Source organism: Piliocolobus tephrosceles, chromosome 10, assembly GCF_002776525.5.
Source record: "Piliocolobus tephrosceles isolate RC106 chromosome 10, ASM277652v3, whole genome shotgun sequence".
Lineage (NCBI taxonomy): Eukaryota > Metazoa > Chordata > Mammalia > Primates > Cercopithecidae > Piliocolobus > Piliocolobus tephrosceles.
The window spans coordinates 42,921,853-42,943,246 of NC_045443.1; the positions used below are offsets into that span (position 1 = coordinate 42,921,853).

The 21,394-nt window shown below is 38.0% G+C and overlaps 1 protein-coding gene across 2 annotated transcripts in view; it reads left to right on the forward strand.

Annotated features, from left to right (window-relative positions):
• ARID2 (AT-rich interaction domain 2) overlaps window positions 1-21,394 on the forward strand; it is a 186,272-nt gene that overhangs the window by 161,922 nt on the left and 2,956 nt on the right. The window contains exons 17-20 of one of the 2 annotated variants that reach the window (XM_023231168.3): window positions 7,527-7,665; window positions 7,753-7,838; window positions 9,168-9,291; window positions 9,381-9,472. In XM_023231168.3, coding sequence (XP_023086936.1) covers window positions 7,527-7,665; window positions 7,753-7,838; window positions 9,168-9,291; window positions 9,381-9,472 — 441 coding nt within the window. Of the gene's footprint in view, window positions 1-7,526; window positions 7,666-7,752; window positions 7,839-9,167; window positions 9,292-9,380; window positions 9,473-21,394 lie in introns of those variants that run through there. The other variant, XR_002735471.3, reaches the window with a different exon arrangement.

A 21,394-nucleotide genomic window follows, 5' to 3' on the forward strand; every position in this document is an offset into this window, starting at 1 on the left:
CTTTTTTTATTTCATTAAAAGCACACAGGTGCACACACCATCATTTATTTTTATTTTATCTCCAAATTTATGTTTAGCTTATTTAGAATAACATTGTTGGCCAGGCACGGTGGCTCACGTCTGTAATCCCAGCACTTTGGGAGACTGAGGTGGGCGGATTGCTTGAGATCACGAGTTCAAGACCAGCCTGGCCAACATAGTGAAACCCCGTCTCTACTAATAATACAAAAATTAGCTCGATGTGGTGGCAGATTCCTGTAATCCCAGCTACTCGGGAGGCTGAGGCAGGAGAAGCACTTAAACCTGGGAGGCGGAGGTTGCAGTGAGCAGAGATCATGCTGCTATACTCCAGCCTCCTCAACAGAGTGAGATTCTGTCTCAAGAAACAAAACAAAACAAAATAACATTGTTATAATACCTGAATTGTACAAATCAGCTTTCATAGCACTTTTCAAATGTGAACTATATTCATATTTGTTTGGCAAGTACACATTTTAAAAACATTTTAAAACAAAGTCCCTGATAATTCACTTTTATATTTTACTATTTTAAGTGACTGCTTCACAGACTGGCAGGTTAATAGCACTGGATGCGGGAAGGTCACAGAGCAAACACAGAAATCTTTTCCTGTAATAATTATTAGGAGGAAAGGAAAGGAGTCAGAACTGAGGGCAGCTGATTTGGGTCACCCTCCATATGAATCCCTTACTATATTTGGGATATTTCCTACAATTTCAGTCTTACTAAGAGGCAGGACCCATCTTTGTACAAAAGCCCCTCAAAAAGGCCAAGTACTTGCTTCGTCCCCTATTGCCTTTGGCAGGTACACTAGTCAATCAGTTGTTCCCACCTATGACTTTTAATCTGGATTGACTGTAGCACAGAAGCTGAGATTGGAGAATTCATTCTTGTAGGAACAGCAGTATTTCGTTTCCAAGAATACCAGTACTGATTTTCAGTTTTCCAGTTTGTATTTATAATGTTTCATCATGTATTAAGGAAATAAATTAATTTCTCTTTAATAGTGAAGTTAGTACTTTTTTTCTATTTTGAACTTTTGCAACTGGATAAAATAAAGTTGGGTAGCCTCTTGCCAAGGTTGTTGGTATATTTTTTCCCCAAAATTTTAGCAGCTTGTTAGTAAGTCTTATTTGAATATATTATAATATTTGTCCTTGATATTTCTTTTGCCACAGAATATTATATATCTAAAACAGTTAAATGCCAGGGGTGAAGGTACAATTCGTGGTTCTGCAACCAATAATAGCGCCTTTTTAAAAACTAAAATATGTTTGCAGTATGAATTTTTTGGATGTATAATCTCACGTATACATTTATGTGCATTTATTAACATTTATGTGCCATCCTACTTTTTAACTAGAATATTCCTACAAAAAAAAAAAAATCCCTTGCATTTTAAGTGAAGTGAGTTTGTTTGTTTGTTTCAGCAGGAAGGCTATAAAGAAGGATATGGAATACTTTTTGGCCACTAAAGAAAAATAGCCTGCCAAGACCTTGAGTAAATAAGAAAACTCCAAATGAAACTGTCTGTATTGTTCATTCTCATGCTGCTATAAAGAACTGCCCAAGACTGGGTAATTTGCAAAGGAAAGAGGTTTAATTGACTCACAGTTCTGCAGGGCTGAGCAGGCCTCAGGAAACTTACGATCATGGCAGAAGGGGAAGCAAACATGTCTTTCTTCACATGGCAGCAGGAGAGAGAAGTGTTGAGCAAACAGGGATAAACCCTTTATAAAACCATCAGATCTCATGAGAACTCACTCACTATCATGAGAATAGCATGGGGGTAACCCCATGATTCAGTTACTTCCCACTGGGTCCCTCCTATGACACGTAAGGATTATGGGAACTACAATTCAAAGTGAGATTTCGGTGGGTACACAGCCAAACCATATCATTCTGCCGTGGCCCTTCCCAAATCTCATGTCCTCACATTTCAAAACACAATCATGCCTTTCCAAGAATCCCCCAGAGTCTGAGCTCATTCCAGCATTAAACCAAAAGTCCAAGTCCAAAGTCTCATTTGAGACAAGGGAAGTCCTTTCCACCTATGAGCCTGTAAAATCAAAAGCAAGTTATTTACTTCCTAAAGAAGTAGGGTATAGGCATTGAGTATATATACCCATTACAAATGGGAGAAATTGGCCAAAACAAAGAAGCTACAGGCACCATCCAAGTCCAAAATCCAATAGGGTAGTCATTAAACCTTAAAGCTCCAAAATGATCTCCTTTGACTCCATGTTTCACACCCAGGTCACGCTGACGCACGAGGTGGGCTCCTAGAGCCTTGCGCAGTTCCGCCCCTGTGGCCTTGCAGGGTACAGTGCCCCCTCTCAGCTGCCTTCATGGGTTGGCATTGAGTGTCTGTGGTTTCTCCAGGTGCACGGTGTGAGCTGTTCATTGATCTACCATTCTGGGGTCTGGAGGATGATAGCCCTCTTTTCACAGCTCCACTAGGCAGTGCCCAAGTGGGGACTCTGTGTGGGGGCCCTGATCTGCCCTAGCAGAGGTTCTCCATGAGGACTTTGCCCCTGCAGCAAACTTCCGCTTGGACATCCAGGTGTTTCCATACATCATCTGAAATCTAGGTGGAAATTTCCAAACCTCAATTTTTGACTTTTGGGTACCCACAGGCTCAACACCACGTGGAAGCTGCCAGGGCTTGGGATTTTTACTCTCTGAAGCCACAGCCCAAGCTGCACCTTGGCCCTTTTTAGCCATGGCTGGAACAGCTGGGATGCAGGGCATCAAGTCTCTAGGCTGCAGGCAGCATGGGGGGCCTGGACCTGGTCCAGGAAATAATTTTGTCCTGCTAGGCCTCTGGGGAGAGGCTGCCATGAAGGTCTCTGACATGCCCTGGAGACATTTTCCCCATTGTCTTGGTGATTAACATTCAGCTCCTTGTGACTTATGCAAATTCATGCAGCAGGCTTGAATTTCTCCCCCAGAAAATGGGTTTTCATTTCAGGAAATTTGTACCTAGTAGCCTATGTGAATATTTGCTCAGTTGAACCAAACAGTTCTTCACTGAAATAAAAGAAAATAGAATTTGGCTGAAGGGGAATTAAATGAAGAATAGAAGCTAATCCTGAACTTTCAGTGCAATAGTTTAAATAACAAGCAGGAGGCCAACTATTATAAATTATAGTGGTGATGTAATTGAAAAATATGTATTTTTTAAATCGCCAGTGACTGAGAGAAAAGAGTCAAAAACTTGTTACAATAACTATATTAAATATTACATTTTGCATTGCTTTGCCAGATATTGATAAATTCTGGTTTATTTCTTTTGAAAAAGTAGCAGGATCAAAGAAAAAGTGTTGTTTCTGTTGTTTCTACTTAGAATAACATTTGTTTTTATATACTTAAGTGTGGGATTCAGTAGAGAGGAAAAGATAAAAGATGCAAAAGGGGATAATTTATGAAGAAACACAATAGAATCCAATGTTGTAGAAAAAAACCGGGTTCTTTTCACACAACCAGGAAAGATTAGGCTCATAGACACCTAGAAGTGTGAGGAGTGAATTTACTGGATGAGAACGGAAAAGGAAAAACAGCTCAGCAAAGTGAGATGGAGTCCTGCTAACAGGTTTTCCACCTCACAGATTTAATCCCAGTTTACCACACAGGAAGAGGAGTGGCCAGGCATCTCCCTGCTGCAAATGGCACGAATTTCCCGAGGCTCCACCCCTTCCTCCCAGTGCAGAGGCTGGTCAGAGATTCTCCGAGGAGCCCTTTTAAACTTGGGTGTCTCACCAATATGTAAGTGAAGGAGTTAACCTGGGAAATAGTAGCTACATTTGGCTGAGATCCAAGGTAAAGAAAGGATGAATAATGACTGAAAATCTAATGTAGAGAAGAAAGTTAAAGAAGCTCTAATGAAATAAACTTGTTTTTTTGGTAATAAGCATTTTTTTCAGAGACATAAATGTAAGATACTGTCTCTAAATTTACAAATACACACAAGTACAGAGGAAGACAAGCTCTAAAATAAGATTGAAATTCAGTATTTAACCAAAGTTGAATTGCAGGCAGTTTCTATGGAGAACATTTTCAGGAGCAGAAATGAATAAAATTAGTTGTGAGCGATAGTGAGTGTTGCTTGCTAATGGAGGCCGTTAACTTGAAGGTGGACCAAATGTTACTGAGCAAAGCTTGCAATTTTGGAGTAGTTGTGGGGAAGATCTCAGAGTAGAGGATTAACAAGATGGCCCAGTGAAGAGACAAGGGGTTACCAGTACCACCACTACCCCTTACCGCCACTGCTGCTACTGTTACTGATCATGATGACAATAGCCCTTATTTATTTTTGGCCTGCTGTTTTCCAAACAGATGTATACATATCAGATTTAAGCATCACACCCATCTTTAAAACTAGATTCTCAGTGAGTAAAATGAGTTTCAGAGGATTCTTTTTTGCCCAGAGCTGTTGCCAATGGTTGTACACATCAAGGGGGGAACCAGTCACATTGTATATGCCATATGTTGTATATTTATTAACAATTTTTCAGCACAAGACAATAAAGTATCTTAAGGAAAGGGGCTGGACGTGGTGACCCACACCTGTAATCCCAGCACTTTGGGAGGCCGAGGCCCTCAGGCAGATCACTTGAGGTCAGGAGCTTGAAACCAGCCTGGTCGACATGGAGAAACCCCGTCTCTACTAAAAAATACAAAAATGAGGCATTCTGCTGCATGCCTGCAATCCCAGCTACTCGGGAGGCTGAGGCAGAAGAATCACATGAACGCAGGAGACAGAGGTTGCATTGAGCCAAGATTGTGCCACTGCACTCCAGCCTGGGCAACAGAGTGAGACTCTGTCTCAAATAATAATAATAATTTGTACAAAGCTATCATATTACCCTGGAGTGGCAGCAGTATATAAAATTATATCAGTAACAGTCCCAGTTTTGTTTAAAAACACATACATACTCAGAGAAGGCTTAAAGAAAGTATACTAAAATGTTATCATTATGGCTATATCACAGGTAATTTTTATTTGTATTATTTTTGGATACTCTTGAATTTTCCCACTTCCCTTAGCATTATGGCTATATCACAGGTAATTTTTATTTGTATTATTTTTGGATACTCTTGAATTTTCCCACTTCCCTTAACATATTGTTTATGATTTATGGGTTGGTGGTAGGGAGTGGAGGTGATTGCCAGAGTAGTTTTAAGAACAGTTTTCTAGATATGACAGTAAACAGTAGCATTCTGCTTCATCACTTATACTTCTCCCAATCCATCCAGTAAATACCCATAATGTTCTGAAAACTCAGTATTTATTTGCTTTACATTTCTTTAGAGTTTAACTCTCCAATATTACATGTAAACTTTTAAAACTCAGGTATTGGCCAGGCACGGTGGCTGGCTCATGCCTGTAATCCCAGCACTTTGGAAGGCTGAGGCAGGTGGATCACAAGGTCAGGAGTTCGAGACCATTCTGACCAACATGGCGAAACCCCGTCTCTACTGAAGATACAAAAATTGGCTGGGCATGGTGGCAGGTGCCTGTAGTCCCAGCTATTTGGGAGGCTGAGGCAGGAGAATCGCTTGAACCCAGGAGACAGAAGTTGGATTGAGTCGAGACCATGCCATTGCACTCCAGCCTGGGCGACAGAGCAAGACTCTGTCTCATAATAAATAAAATTCAGGTAGTTCATTTAATGGATTTGGAACCCTTAACTACTTTTCACCTTCATGTGATTATTGCAACCAGCTTCATTCATAATTATATTAGAACTTTTCCTTGAACCACCACAACAATCAATGAATAGCTTTTATGACTAGAGTAGTTAGATAGAAAATAGACTTGGAATGAAGAAAAGAGTAGTAGATTGGAGACAAAAATAGACTCTGAGGACAGATAGACTAATGAACACTTTAAAATATCTGTTGTCTTAAATTTGTATACACATAACTGTGTGTATTTAGTAATTAAAATTGATTTAAGGAAGTGCTATCCTTTTTCCTGTGGCTGCTAAATTCACCATTTTTATTGTTGCCAATAAACTTGATTCATTGTATGTATTGAAAAATAGTTTAGAAATAGACATTGTGAAAACTGAATAGTAGTACATTTGGATTTTGGTTTCTGTGTATACGTGTGCACGTGTGTGTAGACTTAATATATTGCAGTTAATGATTTCATAGTATTTAGGTAATGTCTTAAAAACACAACAAGAAATGCTTTCTTGTGGAAATAACTAGTATGTATAACAGAACTCGTCATATTTCATATTAATGAAATAGCATTGTGAGTTCTGAGAAGTAAATGAAATTCTGAAATTTAAAATGTATTTACTGATTTTAGCCTCACAATATACTTTTGTAGGTATTTATATAGATACATGTGATGGAAATTAAATATATAACTTACTCTTTCTGACACTGTGTTATATAATTCAGTATTTAATTACTTTTGATTAAATTTTATTTTAAAATATTAGTCATTCCTAAAGGAATAATAATTTGGGATACTGGATATTTGTTACACATTAAAAACTGGTTCAAATATATATATGTTTATATGACAGCCCTAAAAAGTCAAATCCTAAGAGATCTTTGCTGTAGATCTTAAAGATATTCATTGTGGCTGGGTGCTGTGGCTCACACCTATAATCCCAGCACTTTGGGGGGCCGAGACGGGTGGATCATGAGGTCAGGAGTTCGAGACCAGCCTGACCAACATAGTGAAACCCCGTCTCTACTAAAAATACAAAAATTAGCTGGGCGTGGTGGCGCGTGCCTGTAGTCCCAGGTACTCCAGAGGCTGAGGCAGAAGAATCGCTTGAACCCGGGAGGCAGAGGTTGCAGTGAGCCAAGATCGCACAACTGCATTCCAGCCTGGCGACAGAGCGAGACTCCATCTCAAAAAAAAAAAAAAAAAAAATATATATATATATATAGATTGCACAAATATTTGAGTTATTCATTAGTAATTGAAGCCTTTTAATATGTTCTTTGCTGTCTAGATTCCACTGTTCTCTCTCATTTCCATATTGTCTAATAAAGGAGAATAAAATCTGACTTCCTTCAGTTTTGTGTGCTTTGCCACCTGCCCACTCAGACATCATAGGATATGTGCTGGAGGAGTGAGAGATGGGACTTAAAAACGTGGACAGACATATAAATGTGAACTTAAAAGGCAGACTTACTAAAACTTACAGAATTTGAACTGTTGGATTGGATATGCTTGAGTTATTATATCTAATATGAAATCTAGTAAATGAGCAATTTATAAAAGTACAATAGAGTATAATATTTGTTTATAAGATAATGTTCTATGGTGTTTTTAAATGATATTTCATTCACTTTTAAGAGATTTTTAGTCAGCCTTCATTGAAGGTAGGGAATTAGGAATAAGGTATGTTAAAACAAATTACCAAAAGTGTTCAGTACAACTGATGATTCTACTTGGAAATATAAGCAGATAAATTTTTGAAATAGTTTCAAAGTATACTTGAATACATCCAAGTGTCTACTACTATTATTTTTTATAGGTGGTTTCAGACACCCTCACAGGTTTTCTACCATGCAGCAACTGAACATGGAGGAAAAGATGTATATCCAGGGCAGTGTCTTTGGGAAGGTTGTGAGCCTTTTCAGCGACAGCGATTTTCTTTTATTACCCACTTGCAGGTACACTTTTTAAATACTATTTGATCAGTAACTCATTTGCATTAAAGATTTTGATGTGCATTCTGTTGCTTCCTCTTTCTCAATAAGGATAAGCACTGTTCAAAGGATGCCCTACTTGCAGGATTAAAACAAGATGAACCAGGACAAGCAGGAAGTCAGAAGTCTTCTACCAAGTAAGGAATATGAGTTTACTTCCTATTGTACATACAAAAAGAAACTAGCCAAAACACAAGAACAATGAAATGCAACTTAGCATATTAGGAGACCAGAAACCTGGGTTCTAGTCCAGCTCTGCCACAAACCAACAATGTGACCCTGTTCAAATTGCTTAGATTCTCTTGGCATCACTTTTCCTTTTGGCTGGACAATGCGGTCTGTAAGTTACCTTTGAGCTCTAACACTGATTCTGTTTTGTAGACTAGTCAGTCATTGGAAGTAATGACACATGATATATGAGAAATACTTTGTAAACTAAAAGTACTGTGTATGGTTCTATTTCTTGTAAGAGAGTAATCATCTATTTGATAATGGCAAAGAGATTTCATATCGTGCCATTATCAAATATATATATACACACACACACATATAAACATACATAACACTGGTTTACAGTTTAAAGATTGTTTTCAGGTTGTCTCATTTAATATTCAGAATTAGCTTAAAATAATTTAATATTCAGAATTAGTAAAAATGTATCAGAAATACCCCTGCTTTTCAAATGTGAAAAGAAATATTGAAAGTCATGCAGCCAGTTACAGTGTCAGAAACAGTGTTTCCTCATATATGATAAGTCAGCATCTCCATTGCTATCTCACCAGAGCACACAGATAATGATGCATTTTATCTGCTTGGCCAAAGAAATCTACAGTAGTTTGAATCATATTTTACATAAAATCATCTCTGCAGTTCTTCCATTCTGTATCTTTCATAAATAACAGAACTATAGTGAAAGGATTGATTGAAATTATTAAATAACGATGAAATTTAAGATATGTAAATAATAGTTTGAAATGTGGTATTTAGCATAATTCCATGTTATCATACCGTGTTTTCCTGGATGACCAGTGTCAGTACATTCTTAGGTAGTATCACTTTACCCTTAGGTAACATTTGGAAATAATTTGTAGCAAAAATTGTAGACTTTTCTTCTTTGTTAAAATCTTCACATTATATTCAAAGATGAGAAGGCTGTAACTATGACGCTATGTTGAATTTGTCTTGATTGCATACTTACCCAGTACAGTAACTTTAAAGATGGAAATCTATTTGCTTTAAAATTGATAGATTGGAAAATAAAAGACTTGAAAGTTCACCTTGATACTAAGAGCCCCTTTGCCTAGGCTGTCACAGAACATAAACGTTAATGCTAGACCATTGGACCTTTAGTCACCCTCTAAACACCATTTTTAAATAACCAGCTTAAAGAGATTGGCAGGGTGGTCATAGTTGTCAGTCTGTCTGCAGTATCATGTTAACTGTCTCTCTCTCTCTTATCAATTTAGGCAGCAAGCTGTAGGGGGCACAAGCTCAACTCCTAGAGCACAGAAGGCCATTGTGAATCATCCCAGTGCTGCACTTATGGCTCTGAGGAGAGGATCAAGAAACCTTGTCTTTCGAGATTTTACAGTAAGCATGCCTTGAAACCCTTATCTGTAAAAGTCTGAGTCCTGTATGATTTAGATCTTTATTCTTTCTTTTTTTCCTTTCTTTTTAAGGATGAAAAAGAGGGACCAATAACTAAACACATCCGATTAACAGCTGCCTTAATATTAAAAAATATTGGTAAATATTCAGAATGTGGTCGCAGGTGAGTAATATGTTTTCTGTAGCCAAAGTGAATTTAGTTTATTTTATTTTTACATGTAAGTTAATAAAATTAGATAACTGTATTTTCTTCATTGTTTTTCTCATCAGTTTTGCAAATACATCCAAAAGTTTATGCCTAGGTCAGGCCATGATGAGCTCTTAAAAGTCAAAAATAAATAGAAGTTAAAACAACCAAAAAATGGTCTTTTAAGTTGTTTTATTAAGTTAATTTGTCTTACTGGCCATAGAATTTAGAACAAAAAGTAGCTCTACTAAAGAGGAAACTTGGGAATTTATTGGGGAAAACAAAGGAATTGATCATTTGAATCACGTGGAGTCCAAATGAAATTCAGTTTGACACTTGTCATTTTCTTGTACCCATCAATGTCATAAATAATGTTAAGGTATATGTATAATACTCTGAAGTTTTAAACTTTCCAATGGACTTAAGCGAAAGAAAACTCAGGATTTTGTAGATGTACGGAAACCAGGAGGGATAACTCATTAATTCTTGAGAGAGCAAATATAGAATATTTTGTCGATACCTTGTCTTCCTTAGTTACTTTTCTAGAATTCCTCCTACATCTTCAACTGACCACTCTTGGACTGCCTCTCTGAGAAGCTGTCCTCAGATGCGTCTTGTGTTCCTGATAGTCACTTTCTATCTCAGTCTCTCCCTTTCACATGTTAGTTCCATCTCCTTAATGTATTTTGAATCCATGTTAGTTCTTCCCTACACCCCTATTTTACCTTGTTTTAGGTCTTTTATGATATTCTTTACAATGACCTTTAAACTGAATTTTCTAAGCATAAAAATAGTGGTATCAATTATAAAAAGAAAATGAATTTGACTATTTTGTTTTAAGTTTGCTAAGTGGAAGGTGGATAACATTTAAAGCTAAAGTTGAAAAAGGTATCTGTAATGGCAAATGTTACTATATTTATTTAATCAAGTATAAATGAACAAGAAAATTTTTCACACTTGAGCCAAGTTTTTTTTTAGAAGAAAAAAGAAATGTAAAGGTTTAATAACCATACGAGAATTCTGGTATCTTCATGATTTAGTTCATAACATTTCTTTTTACTTTTCTTACTTTATTTCCCTCCTAACCCCTTCTTTGTTTCATAGCCTACATTTCAGTGAAACTAAGCCACATGCAAGTTCCTAATCACACTGGGCTCTTTCAAGTCACACTTTGTACCTTTGTTCCAATGCTCATGCTATTCTCCTTGCCTAGAATGCCCTCCTCCCTGCGTTGCCCACCTGTTGAATATCTGCTTACCCTTCATGATTCAGCTCAGACATGAGTTTCTTTGTGTAGCCTTTCCTTTGCTCTATTCCCCTTCCCTACTGAGCTTGTTCTCCTCTATTTTTACAACATGTCTGTCTTAAAACTTTTAATCTCATTGTTTTGAAAATGTTTTTTTATGTGGCTTTTTCCCTTACAGAACTATGTGCAGAGACTTCCTCTGATTAATCTTTGTAGCTTGAACACTTAGCACAGTGCCCAACACATTATGATTTCTACCTCCTATTCATCCTTTAAGATTCAACTCAGTGGTTACTGCTTCCTTTCCTGACATCTTCCTTACTACCTTAACCCTGACCTGGAACACAGTACATATTCCCTACTGCCCCATGTGTTGCATGTTACCACCTTAGATGATGAGCTCTTTGAAGGTAGGGATTCAGCATTTTGATCTTTGTATCTTTAGTGCCTAGCATAGTGTTAGCAATATGATAGTCATTCAGTAAGTATTTGCTTGATAGACAGGTGGTGGGAAATTCATTCTCCTAGAGTTCTGATCTGGAATTTGTGTGTGTTTTGTTATGTTGTTTTTTTTCTTTTGTTTTGTTTGTTTGTTTTTTTGAAACAGAGTCTCGCTCTATTGCCCAGGCTGGAGTGCAGTGGCACGATCTCAGCTGACTGCAGCCTCTGCCTCCAGGTTCGAGCGATTCTCCTGCTTCAGCCTCCTGAGTAGCTGGGATTACAAGCAACTGCCACCATGCCCAACTAATTTTTTTTTTTTTTTTTGTATTTTTAGTAGAGACAGGGTTTCCCCATATTGGCCAGGCTGGTCTCGAACTCCTGACCTCAGGTGATCCACCTGCCTTGTCCTCCCAAAGTGCTGAGATTACAGGCATTAGCCACCATTCCCGGCCTGATCTGGAACTTGTGTAGAAAATTGGAATACTAGAAACAACTTTGTAATTTTTTAAGGGCCTTTTCTTCACATTGAAATTGTACATTCTAGGCAAAGCTTCTTTGTCTAGATCTAATAAAATGTTGAGCCAAAAGTTTTCATTTTACTGGTTTTGTTTTGTTGATTTTGTTGTTTTATTTAACTCTAAACCTTTCAAGTATTTTCTGGCATCTTGAGTTCCTGTGACGTTAGAATAGTAGAGTCATATGAATTAAGACAATCCATTAAGTCTTTCTATTCACTCTCCCAATCCAGCTTGAAATCCCCAGTATAGAACTTCTGTTGAACATCTCCACTGATGGGGAGTTTTGCCTAAGCAAGAATACTGATAGAAAATCTGGCAGAACCCACATGTGTGGAGAGAATGTAGAAAATCAGGCAGCTACAAAAGATAATTCTCTCTTGATAGTTCTCTAGTGGAATAATGCGAGGCTAGACGTGGTGGCTCGCGCCTGTAATCCCAGCACTTTGAGAGGCTGAGGCGGATAGATTGCTTGAGCCAGGCATTCGAGACCAGCCTGGTCAACATGACGAAACCCCATCTATATAAAAAATTGTAAAAATTAGCTGGATTTGGTGTTGTGCACCTCTGGTCCTAGCTACTGGGGAGGCTGAGGTGGGAGGATCACTTGAGCCCAGGAAGCAGAGGTTGCATTGAGTCGTGCTCACACCACTTCATTCCAGCCTGGGTGACAGAGTGAAACTCTGTCTCAATAACAAAAAGAAGTAATATAGAGTGTGATCTTTTAAACTAAAGAAAAAATGGCCGGGCTCGGTGGCTTATTATAATCCCAGCATTTTGGGAGGCCGAGGCAGGTGGATTACGAGGTCAGGAGTTCAAAACCAGCCTGGCCAACATGATGAAACTCTGTCCCTATTAAAAAATACAAAAATTAGCTGGACATAGTGGCATGTGCCTGTAATCCCAGCTACTCGAGAGGCTGAGGCAGGAGAATTGCCTGAACCTGGGAGGCCTCCAAGGTTGCAGTGAGCGGAGATCATGCCACTACACTCCATCCTGGGCAACAGCCTGGGCAACTCCATCTCAAAAAAAGAAAAAGCAAGTAAGATATATGGAAATTTGCCCTCATTCTTATAGTAGAATATCTTGAACAGTATAAAAATATCAGCAGCTTTTTATTTGAAATTCAGAATCTAATAATTTGAATAATATAAAATGTTTAATGCATCTCATCTCCATTCTGATCAAGCTTGAGCTCTGGAAAAGTGCAATATATTTGCCTTCTCTTGATATATGTATCTTTAATGTGTAATACAAGGGTCTTATTTAAAAATCAAAGAGTATGTTTCTCTAATGAACAACACAAAAAGGAAATTAGGAAAATAATTCCATTTATCTATTTATTTGTTTGTTTATTGAGACAGAGTTTTGCTCTTGTCACCCAGGTTGGAGTGCAGTGGCATGATCTTGACTCACTGCCACTTCCACCTCGCAGGTTCAAGCGATTCTCCTGCCTCAGCTTCCTGACTAGTTAGAATTACACGCACCCACAACCACACCCGGCTAATTTTTGTATTTTTAGTAGAGACGGAATTTCACCATGTTGCCCAGGCTGGTCTTGAACTCCTGATCTCCAGTGACCCAACTGCATTGGCCTCCTAAAGTGCTGGGATTACAGGTGTGAGCCACCGCACCTGGCCAGTAATTCCACTTGCAATAGCATCAAAAAGAGTAAAATACTTAGGAATTGTCTTAACCAAAGAGATAGAAGATTTGTACACTGAAAACTACAAAAGATTACTGAAAGAAATTAAACAATATATAAACAACTAAGATTTCTCATATTCATGAATTGGAAGACTTAATTTAAGTGAGATGTTAGTACTTCCAAAGCATTCTACAGATTCTCTCAGCCTGTCAGCATCCCAGTGATTTTTGAAAAAATAGAAAAATCCAGTTATGTGTGAGTGATTACAAGGTGAGGGTTGTAGATGCAGTTTCCTGTTTTCATCATATAGACAGGGCAGCTCTGCTGCAGAGATGGTCAGTGTACCTAAAACCCAAAGAACCTCGTGTAAGAAGTGTGGCAAGCATCAACCTTACAAAAGTGACACCGTATGAGAAGGCCAAGGATTCCCTGTATGCCCAGGGAAAGAGGTCCTATGATTGGAAGCAGAGTGGCTGTGGTGGGCAGACAAAGCCAGTTTTCCAAAAGAAGGCTGATGTGGTTTGGCTCTGTCCCCACCTAAATTTCATCTTGAATTCCCACATGTGGTAGGAGGGACCTGGCAGGAAGTAATTGAATCATGGGGGCAGGTCTTCCCTGTGTTATTCTCATTATTGTGAATAAGTCTCACGAGATCTGATGGTTTTAAAAAGGGGAGTTTGCCTGCAAAAGCTCTCATTTGCCACCATGTGAGACGTACTTTTCACTTTCTGCCTTGTGAGGCCTCCCCAGCCACATGGAACTATAAGTCCAATAAACCTCTCTCTTTTGTAAATTGCCCAGTCTTGGGTATGTCGTTATCAGCAACGTGTAAACAGACTAATACAAAGGCTAAAACCACGATTATGCTAAGGCTGGAATGTGTTGAGCCTAACAGCAAATCAAGAGGATGTTGTCCATTAAGAGATGTAAACAGTTTGAACTGGGAGGAGATAAAGAAGAGAAAGGTCCAAATGATCCAGTTCTAAATTTTGGGATATTTTTCTTTGGATTTTGAAGAGAAAACGTTGAAGCTATAGAAAAATTATAGGAAAATAAATATGGTGATAATCTTACTCAAAAAAAGAAAAATTCATACTAGAATTCATACATAATCTCAAGAGACCCTGAATAGCAGAAATAATCTCGAGAAAGAACAGTGTTGCAGGACTCCCACTTCTGATTTACTACAAAACTAACATAATCAAAACAGCGTGGTACTGGCATAAAGACAGCCATAGAGGCCAATGGAATAGAAGACAGGGCCCAAAAGTAAGCCCTCACATATTTGGTCAAATGATTTTCCATAAGTGTGCCAATTCTTCATTCAATGAATGAAAGACAGTCTTTTCAACAAATGGCATTTGAACAGCTGGATATATACATCGAAAGAATGAAGTTGGACACATAACCTGTACCATATATAAAACTTAAATATAAGAGCTAAAACTATAAAACTCTTAGAAGAAAACATAGGGCAAAAGCTTTATAATATTGGATTTGGCAGTGATTTCTTGGGATATGACACCAAAGACACAGGCAATAAAAGGAAAACCAGACAAACTAGACTTCATCAAAATTTAAAACTTGTACATCAAAGGACACTATCAACAGAGTAAAAAGGCAACCCATGGAATTAGACAAAATAATTGCAAGTCACCTGTCTGAGAAGAAACTAATATCTAGAATATATAGAGAATGCCTAGCTGCTGTGGAAAACAGTAGGGCAGTTCCTTAAAAAACCAAACAGAATTACCTGTTTCATTCAGCAGTCCCACTTCTGAGTATATTCACAAATGAATTGAAGGCAGGGAATTGAACAGATACATATACACCGATATTCATGGCTATTATTTACAACAGCCAAAAATTGGTGTGGAGGCAACCTAAGTGTCTGTCAATGATAGACAAAATGTGGCATGTACATACAATGGGATATTATTCAGTATTACAAAGGAAAAAACTTTTAATTTGCATGTAGTAAAGTTCACCCTTTTTAGTGTACAGTTCTATGAGTTTTGAGTTTTTTTTAATCTTTGAGACGGGGTCTCATCTGTTGCCCAGGCTGGAGAGCAGTGGTGCAATCATGGCTCACTGCAGTCTTGACCTCTCCAGGCTCAGGTGATCCTCCTACCTCAGTTTTTGTATTTTTACTAGAGACGAAGGTCTCACCATGTTGCCCAGGCTTGTCTTGAACTGCTGGGCTCAAGCAATCCACCTGCCTCTGCCCCCCAAAGTGCTAGGATTACAGGCTTGAGCTACTGAGCCCGGCCTACAAAGGAAAAAAATTCTGACATATGCTACATATGAATAAACTTTGAGGACGTCATGCTAAGTGAAATTAGCATGACACAAAAGGACAGATATATGGTGTGATTTCACTTACGAGATACCTAGAAGAGTCGAATGCATAGAGACAGAAAGTAGAACAGTGGTTACCAGGGGCTGGGGGGAGTTCAGGAATGGAGAGTTACTCTTAAGTGGGTAGAGAGTTCCATTATGAGATGATGAAAAAGTTGTGGAGATGGATAGTGGTGATGGTTGTACAACAGTATGAATGTACTTAATGCCACTGAGCTGGTTAAAATAGTACGTTTTATGTTATGTATGTTTTACCACAATGGAAAAAAACTAAAACACAACAAAGGAAGGATTTGGGGAAAATTGGAAGTGACTGCTAATGGGTATTGGGTTTCTTTTAAAGATGATGAAAATATTCTGGAATTGTGGTGATGGTTGCACAATTCTGTGAATATACTAAAAACGAATGCAGTTTTGTTTAAATGGATGGATTGAGCCAGACGCGGTGGCTCACGCCTGTAATCCCAGCACTTTGGGAGGCCGAGGCGGGTGGATTATCTGAGGTCAGGAGTTTGAGACCAGCCTGGCCAACATGGCAAAACCCTGCCTCTACTAAAAAATACAAAAATTAGCTGGGCGTGGTGGCGCACGCCTGTAATTCCAGCCACTCAGGCTGAGGCAGGAGAATCCCTTGAACCCAGGAGGCAGATGTTGCCGTGAGCTGAGATCGTTCCACTTTACTCCAGCCTGTGTGACAGAGCAAGATTGCATCTCAAATAAATAAATATATTGTATAGTGTGTGAATTATACATCAATGAAGGTGTTAGAAAAAATAAATTTTAAAAAATCAAGGCAGGGCGTGGTGGCTCACGCCTGTAATCCCAGTACTTTAGGAGGCTGAGGCGGGTGAATCACGAGGTCAAAATATTGAGATCATCCTGGCCAACGTGGTGAAACCTCATCTCTACTAAAAATACAAACATTAGCTGGGCCTGGTGGCACATGCCTGTAGTCCCAACTACTCAGGAGGCTGAGGCAGGAGAATCACTTGAACCTGGAAGGCGGAGGTTGCAGTGAGCCAAGATCACGCCACTGCACTCCAGCCTGGCAGTGGAGCAAGACTCTGTCTCAAAAAAAAAAAAAAAGAAAGAAAGAAAAGAAATAGTAAGTGCTATAAAAGTTATAACCAGGCTGGGCGCAGTGGCTCACGCCTGTAATCCCAGCACTTTGGGAGGCCAAGGCAGGCTGTTCATGAGGTCAGGAGATCGAGACCGTCCTGGATAACATGGTGAAACCTCGTCTCTACTAAAAATACAAAAAATTAGCTGAGCGTGGTGGCAGGTGCCTATAGTCCCAGCTATTCAGGAGGCTGAGCAGAATGGCGTGAACCTGGGAGGCGGAGCTTGCAGTGAACCGAGATCCCACCACTGCACTCCAGCCTGGACAACAGAGTGTGACTCCATCTCAAAAAAAAGAAAAAAAAAAAAAATATATATATATATATATATATGTATGTGTATGTATAAAACCAAATAGTTCCCTACTTTGCCCCCACTACTCACCTCCAAGGGGGGATCCTGCAACAATTTGAGCTAATGCAATTGCTTTCATATTTCAAAATAATATGTCTATGTTACTATTTCTTAACTTACCTAATTTTATACATTTATTGACTTCCCTTTTAAGAAATTGGATAGTCTTAAACCTCTCTTCTTCCCACTTTCCTTTTTCCTCATCATTTTATTGTTCCATTACAGTCGTTGATTAAATCTTAAATCAGATGTTATTGTTGGATTGTTTGATGTTGAGCCAAGTGTTATACTATTATGTTTTTCTTTCTCTTTTTTATTTTTATTTTTTGAGACAAGAGTCTCACTCTGTCACCCAGGCTGGAGTGCTGTGGCGTGATCTCAGCTCATTGCAACCTCTGCCTCCCAGGTTCAAGTGATTATCCTGCCTCACCCTCCTGAGTAGCTGGGACTACAGGCGCCCACTACCATGCCTGGCTAATTTTTAAATTTCCAGTAGAGATGGGGTTTCACTGTGTTGGCCAGGCTGGTGTTGAATTCCAGACCTCAAGTGATCCACCCACCTTGGCCTCCCAATGTGCTGGGCTTACAGGCGTGAGCCACCACACCCAGCCTTTTTGTCTCTTTGTATTAGGCCCATAAAAAGCATGAGTGCCGTGCTTTTTGCTTGGCTTTTTATGGGCCTAATATGATTTTACCATGTATTTTAATCAATATCTTTCAAGCATATCAATAAGCTGTCCACACACAGTTGTTAAACCTCTATCAGATTTTCATTTTTAGAATTTTTTTTTCCTTGCAAACTGCCCTTCTGCAGTCTAGACAGGTTGCTCTCTGGACCTGGTACGCAGCTCTTCTCAGGAATTGTCTCCATTTTGAATCCCTTTTCATTGAAAACCATTTATTTTCTTTCTTGTTTTACTGTCTTCATGTAAAAGCATATCCTTTCAATAATTTAAGACACTCCATGCCTAAAAATGTCTGCAGTCTACCATTACTCTTGATAGTTGTTGGCTGTACATAACGTTCTAGATTGAAAAGTCATGTTTCTTTAAAAATCTGAGGATGTTGCTCTGGTGTATTCTAGCACCAGCTTTGCTGTTGAGAAGACTAGTGACATTCTGGTTCCCATTTCTTTGTATGTGATCTGTTTTCCTCCCTCTAGAAACTGTTGTGGTTTCTTTATTTCTGAATATTCTAAGGTTTCATGATGATGATGTCTTCAGGGGGTGTTTTGTTGTTTTCATTGAAGTCATTATTTCGTTTTGGTGGGTCCTTTCAGTCTGGATATTTATATCCTTCAGTAATGGGAACTTTTCTGGTATGTTTCTTTTTCTTTTTTCTTTTTTAGCTTTCTGTTTTCTCTCTGTTTAATCTATTTTTTGGAAATTTTCTTAATTATTTTATTTTATTTTGTTTTGTTTTATTTTATTTTAGATACAGAGTCTCTCCCTCTGTAGCCCAAACTGGAGTGCAGTGGCACAATCTTGGCTCACTGCAAAAAATAACCTGTGAATACAGAAGTTGAGAGAGTATCATTTTATAGAAAAACAAAATAGGCATATTTTGTTTTGTATCAAAACAAAGTGAGTGCTTAATTTTTTAAAACCTCACAAAATTAAACATTTATATCAAAAAGGAAATTATTAGTTACTTTTAAATCATCCTAGTGATTTCAGTTTATTCTTTCTAGTTTTATCCATGCAATATTCAAATAAAAGAATGCTTTTTAACATGTAACTATCACTTTGAAAAATATTATGATTTTTGTTAACTTTTTGAAACTAAAGTCTTTTTTCTTTCTTAAAATTTTCTTGATTGTGGGGAAAAACATTGTACTTTGTAAAGTTATTTTTATTTTGTAATTTTTTTTTTTTTTTTTTTTTTTTTTTGAGATGGAGTCTCGATCTATTGCCCACGCTGGAGTGCAGTGATGCAGTCTTGGTCACTGCAACCTCTGCCTCTCGGGTTCAAGCAATTCTCCTGCCCTGGCCTCCCGAGTAGCTGGGATTACAGGCTCCTGCCACCACACCCAGCTAATTTTTTGTATTTTTAGTAGAGACGGGGTTTCACGATGTTGGCCAGTCTGGTCTCGAACTCCTGACCTCATGATCCGCCCACCTCAGTCTCCCAAAGTGTTTTGTAAATTTTTAAATCAATTTTTGTACAACTAATTTTTCTTTTCCAGAAAGATCTTAGAAATGTCATACTTTATTTTAAAAGTTGTTAAATAAAATTTTAAAGAAAATCATAAAGATTATATAAAACAGAAGTGAAAAGTTTAATGAATTATCACAAAATGAACCGCTCATGTAACTATCTGTCCAAGTTAAGAAACAGAGCAACATCAGTTGAAATCTTTCATTTTCCCTCCAATCTTTACTCCATCCTCCTCTCTATAAGGGACCACTATCCTGATCTGTGACACCAGAGGGTTCATTTTGTCTGATTTTGAACTTTCTGTAAGTGAAATCATGCAATATTTTCAGCATTATATTTTTGAGATTGATTCATAGTATTTTATTCATATTATTGTATTTTTTTTTTTTCTTTACTTTTGATGGGCAAATGGGTTATTTCCAGTTTGGGTCTATTAAGAGTAATGCTGCTATGAACATTCTAAACCATATTTTTTTTTGGCCATATATGGACATATTTCTGTTGAGTGTTTTCAAAGGATTGGTGACTCATAAGATGTTAAAACTTTGCTACATGATGCCAACCAATTCCAAAATGATTTTATCAATTGAGACTCTATAGAAATGTATGAGAGTCTCCGTTGCTGCATGTACTTGCTAACATTTGATATTGTAATTAAAATATTTAATTTTATCCCCTCTTTTGGGTATGTGATGGTGTGTATATATGAAAACTACATAAAACCGAAATGGCCCCAAAAAACACGAAAAGATGCCCAACTCTTTATTCTTCAGTCTCATTTTTTACTCTTGTTTTATTTCCTTTCCTTTGCTTTACTGCAGTAAAAGTGACTCCAGTGCCTACATTAAATTTTGATTTTGAATTTTTGCATCTTTTTCCATAAACTTCTTTTCTACAATGTTTTTTAATTCAAAATGTACACGTCTTCATCTTCTCTTTTTTTCTCCTATAGTTTCTTTTATTCAGAGTTATTTTAATGAAGGCACCAAAGTTCTTGGGTAATCTCATGCCAGCTGATATTTTTTTAACGTTTAATATAAAATTTTTCACACATAGGCAAATTTGAAATAAGTTTGCAATGAAATTTTATATACCTGTCACCTAGCTATTACCATGACTATTTTAGTATACTTGCTTTATCACATATCTGTCCATTTATCCATCCCTCAGTTCTGGCTGATTTTTACCATTTTTCTCAGCACCCAGCATCACTTTTTTTGCTAGATGATGCTCACTTTTATAATCTCTTATTATATAGATAGCCACATCAATGGTGTGATCTTTTGGGTAGAAAATATAAGATTTATAAATTTTTAGAAAACAGCTTTTATGGGTAATGGGGCATTCAGGATATAGTTAAGCTAGACGTGGCTTGGTTTCACTTAATGAAGACTAAGAAGCTTTAATTATACCTACAATATAATTTTAATTTCATATCTTCCCTTAAAAGCAACCACTTTGTTCCTCTCCAGCTGTTTTCTGACACAATTTTCTAAATTTTCTAGAAGCATGAATGAAGATTGAAAAAGAATTTTGCTGTGCAGCCTTCCATATTTAGAAAGGTACTATGGAGAGGCCGGGCGCGGTGGCTCACGTCTGTAATCCCAGCACTTTGGGAGGCCAAGGCGGGCGAATCACAAGGTCAAGAGATCGAGACCATCCTGGCCAACATGGTGAAACCCCGTCTCTACTAAAAATACAAAAATTAGCTGGGCGTGGTGGCGCATGCCTATAGTCCCAGCTACTCAGGAAGCTGAGGCAGGAGAATCACTTGAACCCGGGAGGCGGAGGTTGCAGTGATCTAAGATTGCGCCACTGCACTCCAGCCTGGCAACAGAGCAAGACTCCATCTCAAAAAAAAAAAAAAAAAAAAGATACCATGGAGAAGAGGCAAACAGTAACAGCCTCAATTTATCCTTCTACTTGTTTCCCAGATGCTTCCCTCTCTTCCTGTAATACTATATTAACATTTACTGGGTGTGGAACTATGTATTGTTTCTATTTTAGTTTTTAAACTTGCAAAATTCATGATAAAGAGTCATCGCTGTGACCTGGGAGAC